Source organism: Syzygium oleosum, unplaced genomic scaffold (genome assembly GCF_021117445.2).
Source record: "Syzygium oleosum isolate NSW1041296 unplaced genomic scaffold, Sole_v2.1 Sole_v2.64, whole genome shotgun sequence".
NCBI classification, from domain to species: Eukaryota; Viridiplantae; Streptophyta; class Magnoliopsida; order Myrtales; family Myrtaceae; genus Syzygium; species Syzygium oleosum.
Window position 1 is genome coordinate 657,016 of NW_026607548.1, and position 15,597 is coordinate 672,612.

At 40.1% G+C, this 15,597-nt stretch overlaps 2 protein-coding genes across 3 annotated transcripts; one reads left to right on the forward strand and one right to left on the reverse strand.

Annotated features, from left to right (window-relative positions):
- Positions 1 to 2,206: 2,206 nt before the first annotated feature.
- LOC115667418 (uncharacterized) lies at positions 2,207 to 7,521 on the forward strand. Its single transcript, XM_030588998.2, has 12 exons — positions 2,207 to 2,316; positions 2,995 to 3,214; positions 3,320 to 3,520; positions 3,600 to 3,670; positions 4,323 to 4,482; positions 4,931 to 5,524; positions 5,781 to 6,161; positions 6,241 to 6,316; positions 6,424 to 6,487; positions 6,777 to 6,912; positions 7,221 to 7,334; positions 7,431 to 7,521. The coding sequence occupies exons 1-12, from the start codon at positions 2,207 to 2,209 to the stop codon at positions 7,494 to 7,496; spliced, it is 2,193 nt and encodes a 730-aa protein (XP_030444858.2). The 3' UTR covers positions 7,497 to 7,521.
- A 2,146-nt stretch (positions 7,522 to 9,667) lies between these two features.
- LOC115667492 (transcription factor GTE1-like) lies at positions 9,668 to 15,012 on the reverse strand. 2 transcript variants are annotated; one of them, XM_056308014.1, is made up of 9 exons: positions 14,856 to 15,012; positions 14,316 to 14,547; positions 13,960 to 14,169; positions 13,063 to 13,140; positions 11,474 to 11,698; positions 11,209 to 11,307; positions 10,952 to 11,010; positions 10,266 to 10,416; positions 9,668 to 10,139 (listed from the first exon to the last, which is right to left on the reverse strand). In XM_056308014.1, the coding sequence occupies exons 2-9, from the start codon at positions 14,427 to 14,429 to the stop codon at positions 9,930 to 9,932; spliced, it is 1,146 nt and encodes a 381-aa protein (XP_056163989.1). In that variant the 5' UTR covers positions 14,430 to 14,547; positions 14,856 to 15,012; the 3' UTR covers positions 9,668 to 9,929. The 2 variants fall into 2 exon arrangements, with proteins under 2 accessions (XP_056163989.1, XP_030444931.2); XM_030589071.2 differs by having other exon boundaries at positions 14,316 to 14,435; positions 14,856 to 15,007.
- Between the last annotated feature and the right edge of the window lie 585 nt (positions 15,013 to 15,597).

Genomic DNA, 15,597 nt, shown 5'->3' on the forward strand with positions numbered 1-15,597 from the left:
TCGGTACGGTCCGATTTCCATTATATTCTCGACTGAACTGAAGTTAAAGTGACCTGATTTTTAATTTAAACATATTCCGTAAGTTTCAAATCAAATTAATGATAAAACAAGCAATTTAAACTACAAATGGATGAACTAAGGTAGCATTTAAATTCACAAACTATATAGCAATTGATAGGTTCAGACTAAGAGCTTATCTTACCCGTGGTTATAATTTTGTGAAACATCATCCATGTCACATAGGTGCTTAGTTGCAAGGTGCAATCTTAATTAGGGATGGAATGACAAAAAATTGAAATTTGATGGATCCTAACTCCTAAGTAAACAATTACTAAAAAGTGCACGGCCGGAGGCAACGGTCGTTCCAAGCCCCGGCTGGGCACTCAAATATCAATAAAAGTTTAATATGCAAGCACAAGAAAAGTTTTCAGATTTAGCTCATAGATTTTATACGGGGAATTATCAAAAAAGTAATAAATCTATCGCAATTGTACCAATTCAATCGTAAATTTTTTTTTTTACCAATTAAGTTCTAAATCCTTTGCATTTTTACCAATTCAGTCCATTCAGTCAATTTTTATCGGAAATTGCTAACATGGATGCCGGTTGTCCCAGTTACGTGGCACGGCCAGTATTGACGTAGACAATTTTTAATAAATTTTTTTATATTTTTTTCGAAATTTTTATTTACTCTATTATTTTTCCTTTTTTTTTTTCTTCCCTTTCTTCCTCTACCCGCTTGCCGATCCAGAGGCTTGGGCTGGCGACGGTGACCTCGCCTAGCAACGCCAGCGGCGCCGAGGCGAGATCGCCCCTCCCTCTATGAATGATACTATGAATGATATGGAGGCCTATTGCCAATTTATGATTACCATATGGTCTCAAGTCATGGATGAAGCGAGAGTTGAAGGAGCACGATGCAAGAGATCTCTCGACGGCCCTATTTGTGGCTGAGACGCTCGTGGAATACAAGGAGAACTCTGGAGACAAGTCGGACTCTAGGACCAAAGGCACTAGTGAGGGAGATCGCAACAAGTTCCACCGTGCTAGTAGAGGCAATCCACCGGTGGTCCCTGCAAAGACGAAGCTGGAGTCAAGCGATGGAGGACACAAGAAGCAGCGCTTCTCTTTCAATTGCTTCTTGTGCGATGGGGCACACAGAGCTCGTGATTGCCCATTATGAGGAAAACTCGCGGCGCTTGTCAAGGCTTGCAAGGAGACTCAGCTAGGAGGAGTGGCATGAACAAGCCGACTAGGCACAAACTTGCCTATACAAAGGCACGAAGCGCATAAAGAAATGGGGCAACAAAAAGCGACGGCACATAAGTACCAAGTCGGGAATCTAGTATTGGCCTAAGCTACATTTGGTTCTTCGATATTAGGACGTGCACAAGGTTGATCAGTCGCTATGAAGGACTATGCCAAGTTCTGCAGCAACGGACAGTACACCGTTGTTGCATGTGAGTATAGTTAAACATTTTCATGTAAATGTGGAAGACTAGGAGAGTTATAATGGGCACCTCTTGGGCAAAAACCTGGTATGATTGAGACGTTGATTTCATCATATGATGGATCGAGTCATACGGAAGTGGTATTGTGCGCCGAAGTGAGAGTATTTGATCCGATGGCGAATGAAGCAAATTGGGAAATTATGAGAGCTCTATGGCAATTCAAGAAACAAATTAATGCTTTCCATGCCGAAGATGCAACGAAGCCGTTGCCCAATTAGGTGGGGGAAAATGTCATGGTCCGGAGGTTTCTCGTGCATGAAGGACGAGGACAATTCAAGAAGACCGGGCAAGGTCTAGAATATTCCAGCAGGCAATATGGGAAATGAATCGTGTTTTTGACCCTTTGTAATTAATGCAAATAGTTGATAGATGAGGAGATAGAATATCCACCGTTAGATTAAAAAAAATCTACCTAATCATCTAGAGAGTACTTGTATATATATATAGGGTCTTCTCCCCTCAATTTGTACGATCTCACAACTAATACAAATTCTAGAGCTTCTCTTTAGGGTGGGCTGAGAAAGACTCACTTGAGAAGAAATTCCTACACGCGATAAGAGAACACTACATCAATCGGCCTGTTCTTAATGTAAAATTTCCCCATTACAACAAAGAATTGTAAGTTCTACGTTCATTGGAAGGTACCTCATTACTTATTTTTCTGGCCATTAGCAGCTTCCGTCACGCGTTGTAGGATGGGATCACTAGCCGCACCGGACGAGCCATTGCAGTATCCGCTCACTCGCAGAGATGAGTCCGTGGTTGATGATTACTTCGGTGTTAAGATATTCGATCCTTATCGCTGGTATTTAATGAAATCGCTAACTTGAATTGAGTCGAACGTTTAATGTGCAGACTGCATTTTGAGTTTGACTAGTTGATTCTGAGATGTGTTGAGGCGACTGCTGTAATTTGACGGTTCGCTCGAGATGTCCGATCCCTATCACTGATGATTGATGGATCTTGTACGCGAATGAGCAGTGTTGTTACCCGGAGTCTAACTTTTTTTTTGTTTTGACTTTTTGATTGTGTGGTATGCCAATGGTAGAATCTGTTTGTTAGACTGTTCCTCATCTAGTGAATTTTAGAATCGGTTTGTTAGACTACGGTATATATTTTTTTTATTAGGTGTCGAGGCTGCTTATTGCTGCCAATTGATGGATTCTCTGATTGAATTTTGTTTGTGGTTTCAAGTTTTGAAATAGACAGAGGCTTGTTGAATGGTCTGAGATATGTTGAGTTAAATTGCAATGTCGGAATTTCATATGTTGAGAAATGGTTAAGGTTTGAGATGTATGATCTTCATGGCTATTAATTGAGGACCATAATGGATTTTAGTTCTGGAAAGGTCTCTAAATCTGTAATGTAATATAACGGAACAGTGTTGTTGCTGGTGGCATGGTTGATGGAGAGTCTAGATTAAACTTGTTCATTTTCAGATATATTGTTCGCTTAAGAGTCGAATTGTCAATTAAATCACTAGGCTTGAAGATCCTGACAGTGAAGAAACGAAGGACTTCGTGCAAAATCAGGTGAAATTTACGGAGACAGTTTTGAAGGCGTGTGGTGTGAGGGATAAGCTCCATGAAAAGATTACGAAGCTATTTGATCATCCTCGGTATGAAGCACCCTTCAGGCGAGGGAACAAATATTTTTATTTCCATAATACAGGGCTCCAAGCGCAAAACGTCCTTTACATGCAGGTTTATCTTTTTAATTCTGAAATTGAGTTGGAAGAGAACTTTATGTATGCCTCTTTCTTGGCCCTCGAATGAAGAGTCACATTATGGATGCTTCGCATCGTGCAGGATAGTTTAGATGCAGAAGCAGAAGTTTTGCTCGATCCTAATGCTCTTAGTGAAGATGGAACAGTCTCTTTGAACACTCTTTCAGTCAGCAAGGATGCCAAATACTTGGCGTATGGACTTAGTTCCAGTGGAAGTGATTGGGTGACGATTAATGTTATGCGGGTCAAGGATAAGAAAGTTGAGCCTGATAAATTATCATGGGTGAGGATTTGGAATTTAGCTTCCTCAATGTATGGCTACATTCGATTGAAACTTAGACAAGTGGTCATACTGGTGACAGATTAAATTTTCATCTATCAATTGGACCCATGATGGCAAAGGTTTTTTCTACAGCCGCTACCCAGCTCCTAAGTAAGTACCCATGACAATTTTAACACACTCGTCGAAATGCTAGATGATTGAAATGGATGAGGAAATTTTTGACAAGAGAAGAAGGGATGTAGAAGGTAGTCTTAGGATTTAAAGCAGTACTTGTGTTTTAATGTTAATCGATAATGTGAAAATTGGTAACACCGTGTATTATTTTACATCACTCATCTGTCCTGCATATCTAGATCCAGTACTGCTGGAAGCATATATTGTCTACTAACTTTGTACTGACATTGGTTGATCACCAACCTTCATCAGCCGCATAAAATCTTTATGAGCACTTGTATAGACTCTTTTCTTTACAATTGTCATCTGGTTCAACTTCTATGTTGAGACTGTATATTTCGAGAACTCTGAAAGCCGACACTCTCTGGCAGTGTTTTCTAGATTTCTTCATACTGGATATTGGTAATTCTAGACTTGGAGAAGCCTTGGTGATAGCAAGAAATCTGTTTCATAAGATAAGCTAGTGAATACCTAGAATGAAGCTTTCATACATGTGGGATGAATTGATGTAGATTATTGAAATGCTAAAGCAAAATGATGATGATGTTGTGCTCAGTAGTAGGAGATTATTAGTCTAGAAGATGATTGAAAGAGCTAATCACTAGCTAACAACAGTGCTATATTGTAGAGGGGGAGATATTGATGCTGGGACTGAGACCAACTCGAACCTTTATCGTGAATTATACTATCATTTTGTGGGCACAGATCAATCTGACGATGTTTTATGCTGGAGGGATCCTGACAATCCAAAATACACTTTTAGAGCCAGCGTCACAGATGATGGGAAGGTAAATTATTTTCTTCTGCAGCTCTTGCAGAGCAAATGCTGTCTCCTCAAAGATTTTATTGGCACTAAGAAGCTTCCTATATCCCAAGTCTTTCTTTCTTATCATTTTCGTATGTCTTCGGTAGTGCTCCTGCATTTTTTCATCTTTGGTTAGCTTGGACGTTTCAGTCTGGTCCCTGGGAAAATCAGATGTAGTTCCAGAGTGTAAGGATTGTATCCAAAGAGGACTTCAAGCATGATTATATGACTGAATTTGCACATTCTTTCTTATCCAAGATTGTGTTTCCTTGTTTATTACCATATATGCATGTTCAAGTGGGGATAGATTTGATTGGGTTAGCTTTATTCAATGTATATAAGCTTGCTTGGAGAAGTGCCTGTCTTGATATTTTTCTGGTAGTATTTTTCTGAAAAGGCTTGTGTTACTGATTTTTTTGTTTCCCTTTCAGTATGTCCTCTTGTATATAGCTGAAGGTTGTGATCCAGTCAACAAAATTTACTACTGCGACATGTCCAGCCTGCTGGATGGGCTTGAAGGTCTGAAGAAGAGCAATGAACTACTCCCTTTTGTTAAACTTGTGGATAACTTTGATGCAAAGTATGAAGCTGTTGCAAATGATGAAACTGTATTTACATTCCTGACGAACAAAGATGCCCCCAGGTATAAATTAATCAGGGTGGATCTGAGGGAACCCAATATTTGGACTGATGTCATACAAGAAGCTGAGAAGGATGTGCTGGAATCGGCTTCCGCAGTCAATCATAACCAACTGATAGTGAGTTATTTGAGTGATGTGAAATACGTGGTGCAGATAAGGGATTTAAAAACAGGTTCTTTGCTGCATCAATTGCCCATTGACATTGGGACAGTTTATGGTACATCTGGCCGGCGTGAAGATAGTACCATTTTTATTAACTTTACTAGTTTTCTTTCTCCCGGTATCATATATCAGTGTGATTTACAGAATGAGGTTCCAGATATGAAAATCTTCCGTGAAATTGTAGTTTCTGGACTTGATCGTTCAGAGTTCCATGTCAATCAGGTAAATAAGAATGTTCACCTGGATATTTTGTCAACACTATCCGCTCCACATTCTTTTCTTGACTTTGGAATCTGTTTTTGTTGCCTGGTGCTTGCCTTTTCTTTGGTATAGAGGCCACAATGATAACTGTACTTTTCAACTTCTGTTGTATTGGGTTTCCCGTTAAATTGCTATGTTGAATGTCGACAACTTCTGCCACAGTCACATCTAATGGTACATGGTCATGTTTACTAGTTTTAATATATTCAACTTTCAGGTTTTTGTGTCTAGTAAGGATGGCACCAAGATACCAATGTTCATAGTATCCAGAAAGAATATTTCTTTGGATGGATCACACCCATGTTTGTTATATGGTTATGGCGGATTCAACATTAGCCTCACGCCATCCTTTAGCGTCAGCCATACTGTACTCACAAGACACTTGGGAGCTGTTTTCTGCATAGCAAACATTCGTGGTGGCGGCGAGTATGGAGAGGAATGGCACAAAGCAGGGTCCTTGGCAAAAAAGCAGAACTGCTTTGATGATTTCATCTCTGCTGCTCAGTACCTCATTTCTGCAGGTTATACCCAACCCAAAAGGCTGTGCATTGAAGGGGGAAGCAATGGTGGACTTCTTATTGGGGCTTGTATAAATCAGGTTTTGTAACTACCAGTTCATTCTGTTGGCTTGATTGATTAGGTAGCTCCATATTTATCTAAAGCTTGATTGTTGTCAGAGACCTGATCTTTTCGGCTGTGCTTTGGCTCATGTTGGTGTTATGGACATGCTGCGATTTCACAAATTTACTATTGGTCAGTCTCCCTCTCCCTGTGTGCGTGAACATATTCGCGCACTGCTTGCTTGTCATGTGCATTCGTGATTTGTCAGTGACTTTATTTATTGTCTCGTACAACCACAGGGTATGCATGGACTTCTGATTTTGGTTGCGCGGACAAAGAGGAAGAATTCCATTGGTTGATTAAGTAAGTTTGTCCTTCACCTTTACCTAAGGTTTTAGCTCTGTTCAATGCTTGTGTAGGAAGAACTTGAACGCCGTTGGTTTCTTTGGCGACTGAATAAACTCGTTGGATACACACAGAATCTTTTATCCGCCCTGCTTCTGGGAAACTTTTACCTCTTCACATCTGCATGGCGCTGGGATTTTTGCGGCCCTCATATGTTGTTTGGCCTCACATTGCACCTTTTACTCCCAGAAGTTTTTTCTGTTTATTTACCATGATTGACAGGAATTGCTGATTTATGCCTTGTTAGGTACTCGCCGTTGCATAATGTGAGGCGGCCATGGGACCGATGTCCGGATCAATCGGTCCAGTACCCACCTACCATGCTATTGACTGCTGATCATGACGATCGGGTTGTGCCACTGCACTCATTGAAGTTATTGGCTGTAAGTACATTTTAGGACGAAGTTTTCGGCTTTCCGCTCCAAAGAATGCTTCTAATGAACTTATGTGGTCTATAATTGGTCACTCTCGAGGTGTCTTAGTCGTACTGCAAATGCTGAGAACCTTACCTAACAACCTGATATGACAATACTGGAAGCAAAACAAGGAATGAAATTATTTTGTGAACCAACGGTTTTGATGAACTACATCGCCGTGCAGATGGGTGACTACTATAACAGAAGTGTAGGATAAAAGTGGTTAATTTGTTTATTTCGGTAATTTGATGATCGGCTCTACTCTCTCCTTTCAGACGATGCAATACGTCCTATGCACAAGCTTGGAAGAAAGCCTCCAGACAAACCCCATAATAGGTCGAATCGAGTGCAAAGCTGGACATGGAGCAGGGCGTCCTACAAAGAAGAAGGTAAAAATCTCTCTTTTCATTTAACACCATAGTACGTTAATGAAAATTCCGTGCCTTCCCAGTCGTTGATTTTTCGTGGCTTCTCTTTTGGTGCAGATCGATGAAGCTGCCGATCGCTATGGTTTCATGGCAAAAATGCTGGATGCTTCCTGGATCGAGTAGATGAAGTCGATCAATCGATCATAAAATGACGTGTTTCTTGTAAAATTTGACGTTCAGGATTGCAGTTTAAGTTGATTCTCTCTCTTTCCTGTAGACATTGTGGATAATTGATTGTTAAGCATTAGTTTCACAATGTCTGGGGAACTTTCTCTCGAATCGTAAACCAAACACATTGTGATAGTAGGACAGATAGACCAACAGAATGATGCTGCTAATCATTAGTTTCACGATGTCTGGGGAACTTTCACTGCGATCTTTCGATTGCTTTGGGGGATGAGCAGAGCGACAATGTAAACTCATGCCCAAGCTAAATTGACATCAAGCATGGATCAAAGTCCGTAACCACAAGAAAGAAAAAGGTCCACTGTGATTGATTCCATCAGGCCAGGAGATTATGCACTTTTCTAGCCAAAAAAAAGAAAAAGATGAAACCGTGTCCTTCCTCTTCAATTGCTCAAGAAACCATCCAACGCATTCGTTTTTTCTAAGAAAGCTTTCAGTCAAAAGACGTCCATTTTGACATCCGTAACATCAAGCTGGAGTATCTCAGCTTAACGTCGATATCAGTAGCTCAAGGAATTAACTCACGTAACTGGTGAACGGGAAAAGCAGAGTGGAGAAGCAGATAGTCTAATGGAAGCGTTCACATCATGTGATCATGGTAGTCACTAGTCATTAAGACATCGAGAATGAAAAGTTAAAAGCCTCAAACCATCCCCTTAAACCACATGGCTCCTCCCTCTCTCCCCGAACACCCTTAAATCGACCGCTTTTTCCCCCCTCATTTGAGGGCTCTTTCTCCCCAAAAGGAAAGTAAAAAGAAACAAGCAACTGCGTCCCAATTCTCTCACGTTTGAAGGTTCATAGTCTCTCAAATGCGCAGGGTAAACCCTTGGCAAGGAAAGATAACATCACAATTGAGTTGACTAGTAATATGGGATGTGCCTAGTCAACTAGTAATATGATGTTCGACGTAATATGGGAAAAGGTGATTTTCGTGAAAAATGGAAGTTACTCCTATATCAAGGCACGTATGATACAGGATATTTTAAGGAAATATATAAAATGCCGCATTTCCTAGAAATTTTCTTTACTAAACAGTTTGTGTTTAGGTATCTCCCACCGAAGTAGATAAGGGTCCCTGTTGCAATGAAATGAGAGGCTGCAGGGTCTCCTTACCTAAAATTTGAATAACAACCTGGTAAGATACAACCTGTAAAATGCAGCCCCTACTTAATTTGAAGAGTAAAACAAATTGCTGGAAAAAAGTATCATGTTTAATGCATGCAAATGAATTCCTGTTCAACTTAGAAAATTTTCCCTTCACAAAGAAATGTTGTCATCTCCTTTACTATGCAACAAGCTGTTTCAATTCCTGTCAAGTTTACAGCAGCAGTCATTTCCAACAGCTCAGGAACTTCAGAAGTTAAATAACCAACTATATCCATTGCTGTATTTCCAAGAATCAAGCATTTGAGAATTTTGCTTCACAAAAATGAGCATAGCAGCAGCAAAAATGACCACCACCAAGCCTTTCCCAGAAAATAAAAACATACAAAGCTGAGAAATAACTACCTTCTCTAGCAATAATTTAGAGAAATCAGAACTCTGATGGTGCTGACTCCTGTGCATCCAATGCCATAATCCATTAATTCATCAACTGTCTCTAGGCCATTCTCTTTGCCTGTGTTAAAAGTACTGTCACGGCTCAAAAAGCGTGAGATCGCTTCTTTGATTTAAATCAATAATTCGTGATGAAGAATTCTCTGGTCTCCACATAAATTGATTGCTTTTGTAGACTCATCTCTTGTTTGGTTAGCTTAAATACAATACTCATCTATTTTCATTCCAAAATTTTAGAAACAAAGAGAATTGTTTTAAGTCAATACAGGAATATTTTGGAAAAACTTATGAGTTCAGTATTAAATAAGTCAACCTCCAATTGAAGAAAGAGAACTAAAAGCCACACCATAAGCAGTGAGCATTCAAGAAATTTGGCCGAAATAGGTACATTTTTATCCACATAACTAATATAGACAAAATAGTTAGGTCGAACAAATCTCTTTTGTTGAGCTTAGGCACTGCATGATTCTCATTCCTTCTCGCATTACAGCCTGATCGCAGATGCTAAGCGTGATGACGTTTCTGTTGTGGACACTATAGACTGGCAGTACATAAAGTACATCTGTATCAATTCAGATGCTATATTTGGTACTCACAGGCTCAGCCGTTCAAGGCTATTACACTCACTCAGATCAAAAGCAAGAGTGCTTATCAATGTGACAAAATTTACAGAGCACTATTGTTCAAAAGAATTGGATTGGATGACGCCTCCAAGCTCCAAAAAGGGAAAAAGGAAAAAATCTGGTTCCAGATACCGAGTGAGTTTAGGACAAATCCCCAATGATCAAATCTTTTTATGGTTCGACATGTTTAGGACGAGGGCTTCAAACTCCTTTTCTTGGCAGTTTTAGCAATGGCATTACGTATCGCCTTCTTCCTCTTCTTGTTGTTATTGTTGTAGGCGTTATTGTCATTACTGCGATCGTGGTTGTTGTTGGCATCAACAACAGTTGCACTCTTTTCTTGAACTTCCAGGGCACCCTTAACGAAAAATTTCAACCTCCATAAAGTGCATTCGCTCTGCATCAGATCAACAAGCACAATCAATATATATTGCTCTCCACTCCAACAAAACAAAACTTCAAGAGTGCGCCCACATGCGCGCACGCGTGAGAGAGAGAGAGAGAGAGAGAGAGAGATTCTAACCTGAGCATCTAAATCTAGGTCCACTAGATCACTCTTTGATTGGAAGCTTGGATCATACTGGGCAACAATCTCCAAAGCCTTGTCAACATCCTCCACTGGCAATTCATCAAGGGCTGCCGCTATCTTTCTTTTTTCATCTGTTGAGATTTTCCTGCGATAGAATTGTCAAGCGAATCTCTTGTTAGACGTTTCTGCTTCAAGTTATCAAGTAAATTCACGCATAATAGCAAATCAAATTCAGTTAAAAAACTCAGACACTTCTAAGGGAATACTCTATTTTATTTCATTTTATGGTAACTGCCTTGCAGCAAGCAGCCAGGACAATCTTAAGGCCTAAACAGCGTGACCGGCATGAATCTGACCAGACCATGAGTTGAAGAGACGTTGTCCTTATACAAGGACAAGCTTAAAACTTAAAAAGCACAAACTTAAGACCCTAACAAGTTTACATGCATTACCTACATCGCATGTGCACTATCCACAGAGATATAATACAAAATGCACCGGTACATAATAGAAACACAGATCGCGACCAAAAATAAAATAACAAACCCGGCTTAATTATTGATTACATGAAAGTGGGAATTTTGCATTTCCAGAGCCAGGAAAGAGAAGAGAGCCATCACAGACAATTTCATATCCTCAATTCCTACCATGACTTCACTTGAAAACAACACACTACTGACCTGCACCTTGAAATAACAATTTCCCTGAGTTCTTCCAGATGCATATCAGCCTCGTAAAGCTGAAAGAGTTCCACAAATTATAGTTGAGAAATAATCATCTATAGTCAGCAATTAGAAGATGGATCTGCTACAGAAGATGATGTCTTTCCCATTTATCAGCTGACTACACTCTTGATGAATAGGCTTGCCTGTCCATAACGTAGTATTTCCGCATCACAAGAAAAAAATATGTAATTTTTATGTTTATTGGAAAGTACCTCATTACTTATTTGTCTGGCCATTCTAGCATTAGCAGCTTCCATAGCAAGTTGCATAGCTAACTGTGCCTCTGCCTCTTCCTGTTCTAGTCTTTTTTCCTACACACACATGGTTATGAAATGGAAAGCGAAATTAATTGTCAACAGATTAGCACCTCATAGTAGAAGAAACCATATTAACACTTGACCACATTTAACAGACTGCCGAACTAGTAATGAAACCCCGAACAGCCAATCACGATTGGATCCTTAGAGACCAACTAACCTCCTCCGTAACTTTAGGAAGTAGTGGGAGCCACTTATCCTCAAATTTTCCAAGCAATGTCTTGGCCATGACATGAATTTGATTCTTTTCATCATTGTACTTCATTGCATTTTTGAAAACCAGCCTCACGTCAGCACATATCTCTCGGACATTCTTATAAGCAGTACCATCAGTGGCTTCCATTTGCTTTTTAATAGTACCGAAGTCCATTGGCTTCTCAATTACCTAAAATAAATCACCAACCCAATAAATTAAAAAAGCAGTAGAAGACATTAACACAAGATGTAGCGATATTTAAACCAGTCTGTGCACTGTCATAAATAGATTCTAGTGACAAAATCGTCAACACTTCTATGTTTTTTTGGAAATATTACTCTCATCTCTGCCACATTGAACGAAATGATTTTTGTGGCCCAAGAGGCAAAGTTGCTCACTTTTCACTCTTCATGTTTTCCCCTCCAAACAATGTTATTGGCCAATCACTTCCCATTCTTTTGCTCCACATTCTGCTCCCCAACCACCCAACACCCCCCCCCCCCCCCCCCCGCCCAACAAAAAAAAAAAAAAAACAACCACCCCAAAGAGAAAATTGAAAATGAAAAAAGATATGCCACATTTCCAATGCCCCCACAAGACTATTACTCTATAGTTGGACCAAAAATATGCTTGTAATCTAACTTAAGGACAGTATGAGAAAAACTTTCCACTAAAGGACAAACACTATGCCAGGGAAAAGGCACACAAAAACACGCCATATATCAAAGAGGATGACCATCATCACGTTAATAAAATAGATGAAGTAGATGTTACTGAAGATGGTTCAACATAAAAGCTATTCTTTCAACAGGAGAGAAAGTGTGTTTTTCTTTCTCAAATGCAAGTATATGCATATGATGAGTATTAGCAAAAAATGCCTACAGGTTCCTCTAGATCAACATGATTTACATCTAACCAAAAACAGATTACAGAATTTACATCCACGTAGAGGCAATTTTCAAAAAACACCGTCTCTGATAGCCAAGTGTCCTATACATAGAGTTGCCAAAAAATCTCCGCTAAACAATCTACAGCAGCTTCGTGCATTTTGGGCCAGGGATTCAATCTCCAACCAACCAACGACATATATGAAGGAACACTGATCCTACAATTGTTGACCTACATATGAGGATGGCCAGCTAGATCATCTCTCAGATTCCAATAACATTGTGAGGCAAATGTTACCGGTACTTGAAATAGAACTTACTTCACAATTGCACACATTCTTCTGAGGTAAACATTGTGAGTACATCAAATTTTTTATGTATGGAAAAACACGCTTGACAAAAATGTGATTACATCTCAATACATCACTTTTAGCTAGTTTGGAAATCCACTTGCTCAAATATAGGAGCAGTTGACATTGACAACAAAAGTTTGACCTTCACGAAAGTTGCATCATTCTTAGATGTAAAAAACTATAGGTGTAGAGAACATTTAGCAAGGCTCAACAAACATTGACAAACAACATTAAACACTCTGAACACCGATCAAAATAATATTTTAGCATCCTAATCATATAGATGAAGAGATGAAAAGTACAAAAGCCATACCTTGTGATAGTCACGTAAACCAAGAGCTTTGACATCTACAGGTTGCAAGAAGGGCCACGCCCATTTGTGCTGGGTAATCTGAGAGCAAAATGTAAAACATATATCTCCTATCAATATCATTGAAGGATGCCACCAACTTTCTCTTCCTTAAAAGCCAAAATTCCTCGGTGCTCCAAGCGAAAACCTTTTTCAACATAAATAAGAGGCAAAATAATACTGCAAAATACTGATTGGGAGTATAGAGCAAAACCACTGAACTTGATACTTGTCGCCCAATTGGGAGAATGACTATGCCTCTTCTGGAGCAAGACAATGCTCATAGTAATTGACCAAAAAAAGGGCAGAGACATATTCAAGAAACATAATACTCCCTCTGGTATTGCATTTTTTGAATACTGTGACCAAAAATGATGGACAACTATAAGATCTAATTCTGCCACGGATAAAGTGCATAGCATGATGAAATATATCTCAGCAAACCAAATATTTGTATGGAAGCATCCTCGACTGGTTCTCAGTGAGCAGCACATGACTCTGAAGGGGTGAGATTGAGTTCGGTAGAATTGAGATTTTGAAGCAGAAGGATCCCTTCTTAAATTTGAGAACACGGGAGTGCAAAAAGGTAATAAGAGAAGCACAGAGAAACGAGCATATGATCTGTGTTCGTGAATTTGGAATGAAAAAGAGGAGTATTAATTGCCAGCATCGGACATAAATTAAGACAAGTTAGGTTCCTTAGAATTTGTTTTTCCTGTTCCTGGGGGTAAAGTAACATTCAAAAGAATGTTCTGATATTGACCAGAACCAAACATGTTCAAGATTACTAGAGCAATGATAGGTTGGGTGCGTGATTCTAGTACACTCGGTGTCTGGTCACGCAAGTAAGAAACAACCTGCCTGGCGGAGTATTATACCAAACTGACTGATAAGCTGTTGCATTCTCTTCGCTGCAGCGGCTTCCCTGCTACTACAACCATCCTGTTGCAGCTTCTTGAGACCGTTAACCTGCCTTTCGTCCTGGCCGAGTGCGCTTCCTTTGGAGACGCTCGGTTGCTTCTTACTTTGATCGTGATAGAATTGCTCGACCTCGTTAACCCCTTTCTCCAGCTGTAAGGGATTAAAAAAATCAAATTAGCACAACGAAATCCAAGTTTTCCAGATACAACGAAACTGAGCATACATAAATAGATATGATGCAAAAATCGCGAGAAGCGAAACTGCGGTACGATTGATAACAAACAACACAACCTTACCTCATTAACCTTGATCAGAATTTGATCCACATGGTGCTCACATGATTCGATCTCGGAACCGGAATTCCCCGTCTCGACATATGGAATCAAACCATCCAACCCCATTTCTTCCATTTGGCACTAAAAAAAAAAAAAAAAAAAAAAACCTGAACTTGAGTGTTTGCTGTCAAGTGTGAACAGCTGGCCACAGAAAAACGCAGGAGCATGCGCACACGCCCCCGGATTTGCACGCCTGCGAACATAGACACGAGCCATTCACCCCGCGGGTTAGAGAGAAACTTTGTTCAGCAGAAAGCGCAAGCGCATTTGCATCAAAACTCCATTGAAAGGGCCTCGATTCAAGCTTTCCAGCTCCTAAAGCGTGCCTAACAAGTGCACTCCGCCTCGCCTTTTTCATCAATGCTTTTTACTCTCTCGAATTCTTCCGCGCAATCAAACAACGAACGAGTGCTCTCGCCCAGCGAAATCAAAGTTCGGATTTTTAGTCCGGCAATGGAGAACGAGAGATCAGCGAGAAGATCAGAGAGGAGGAGAGATCACCTGAAGAAGACGAGCTTGTTCTGCCGAGAGTGAAAAACCGAACGAAACCTGACGAGAATGACGCCGCTTTTCGAAAGCGAGAGAGGCGTTGCAGGGTTTTAGACAGTTTTATCAGCGAGTCCCGTTAACCCTCTCGCCAATAATACAGTTTCTTTTTGTCTGGTAAGAAGTCCCAATGCCAGCACACTTTTAAAGAGTAAAAACTATTATCATTCTCATTCTCATTCTCATGTAAGCCTTCAAAGGAAGTACCAACGGACCAAAAAAACACAAGAACCAAGGGTAAAAACTGTTCCAACTTCTTTTGTGGCCATAGATTTATCGCCTCGGGGGGCGGCGGGTGCCCTTATAATCTCTTATCGTTGGATTGAAATGCAAACACATCATATCTCGATCGTCAATGGTAGCTGTTGACATCTAAAATCTTCGGCCCCTGAGGGCCAAGCCGTGGGGACGTCGCGACAATGCCTCTATGAAGTCCGTTCAATGTTAAGCTTTCATTGCATTCCTACTTTGACAAATGGACAACTATAGGCTCATTTTGCGATTGTTTGCCATGAGTAGACTCGTCAAACGGGCGGGTCGGATTGGGTTTGAAACAGGTTAAAAATGGTTTGACCAATTTATCCCGTTTTGACTCATCTCCATGCAAAAAAAATTTAATGACTCATGCCCAACACATACCTGACCCGGCCATATTATTAAAACACTTCCATATTTAATTTAAACTGAAGTGAGAGTA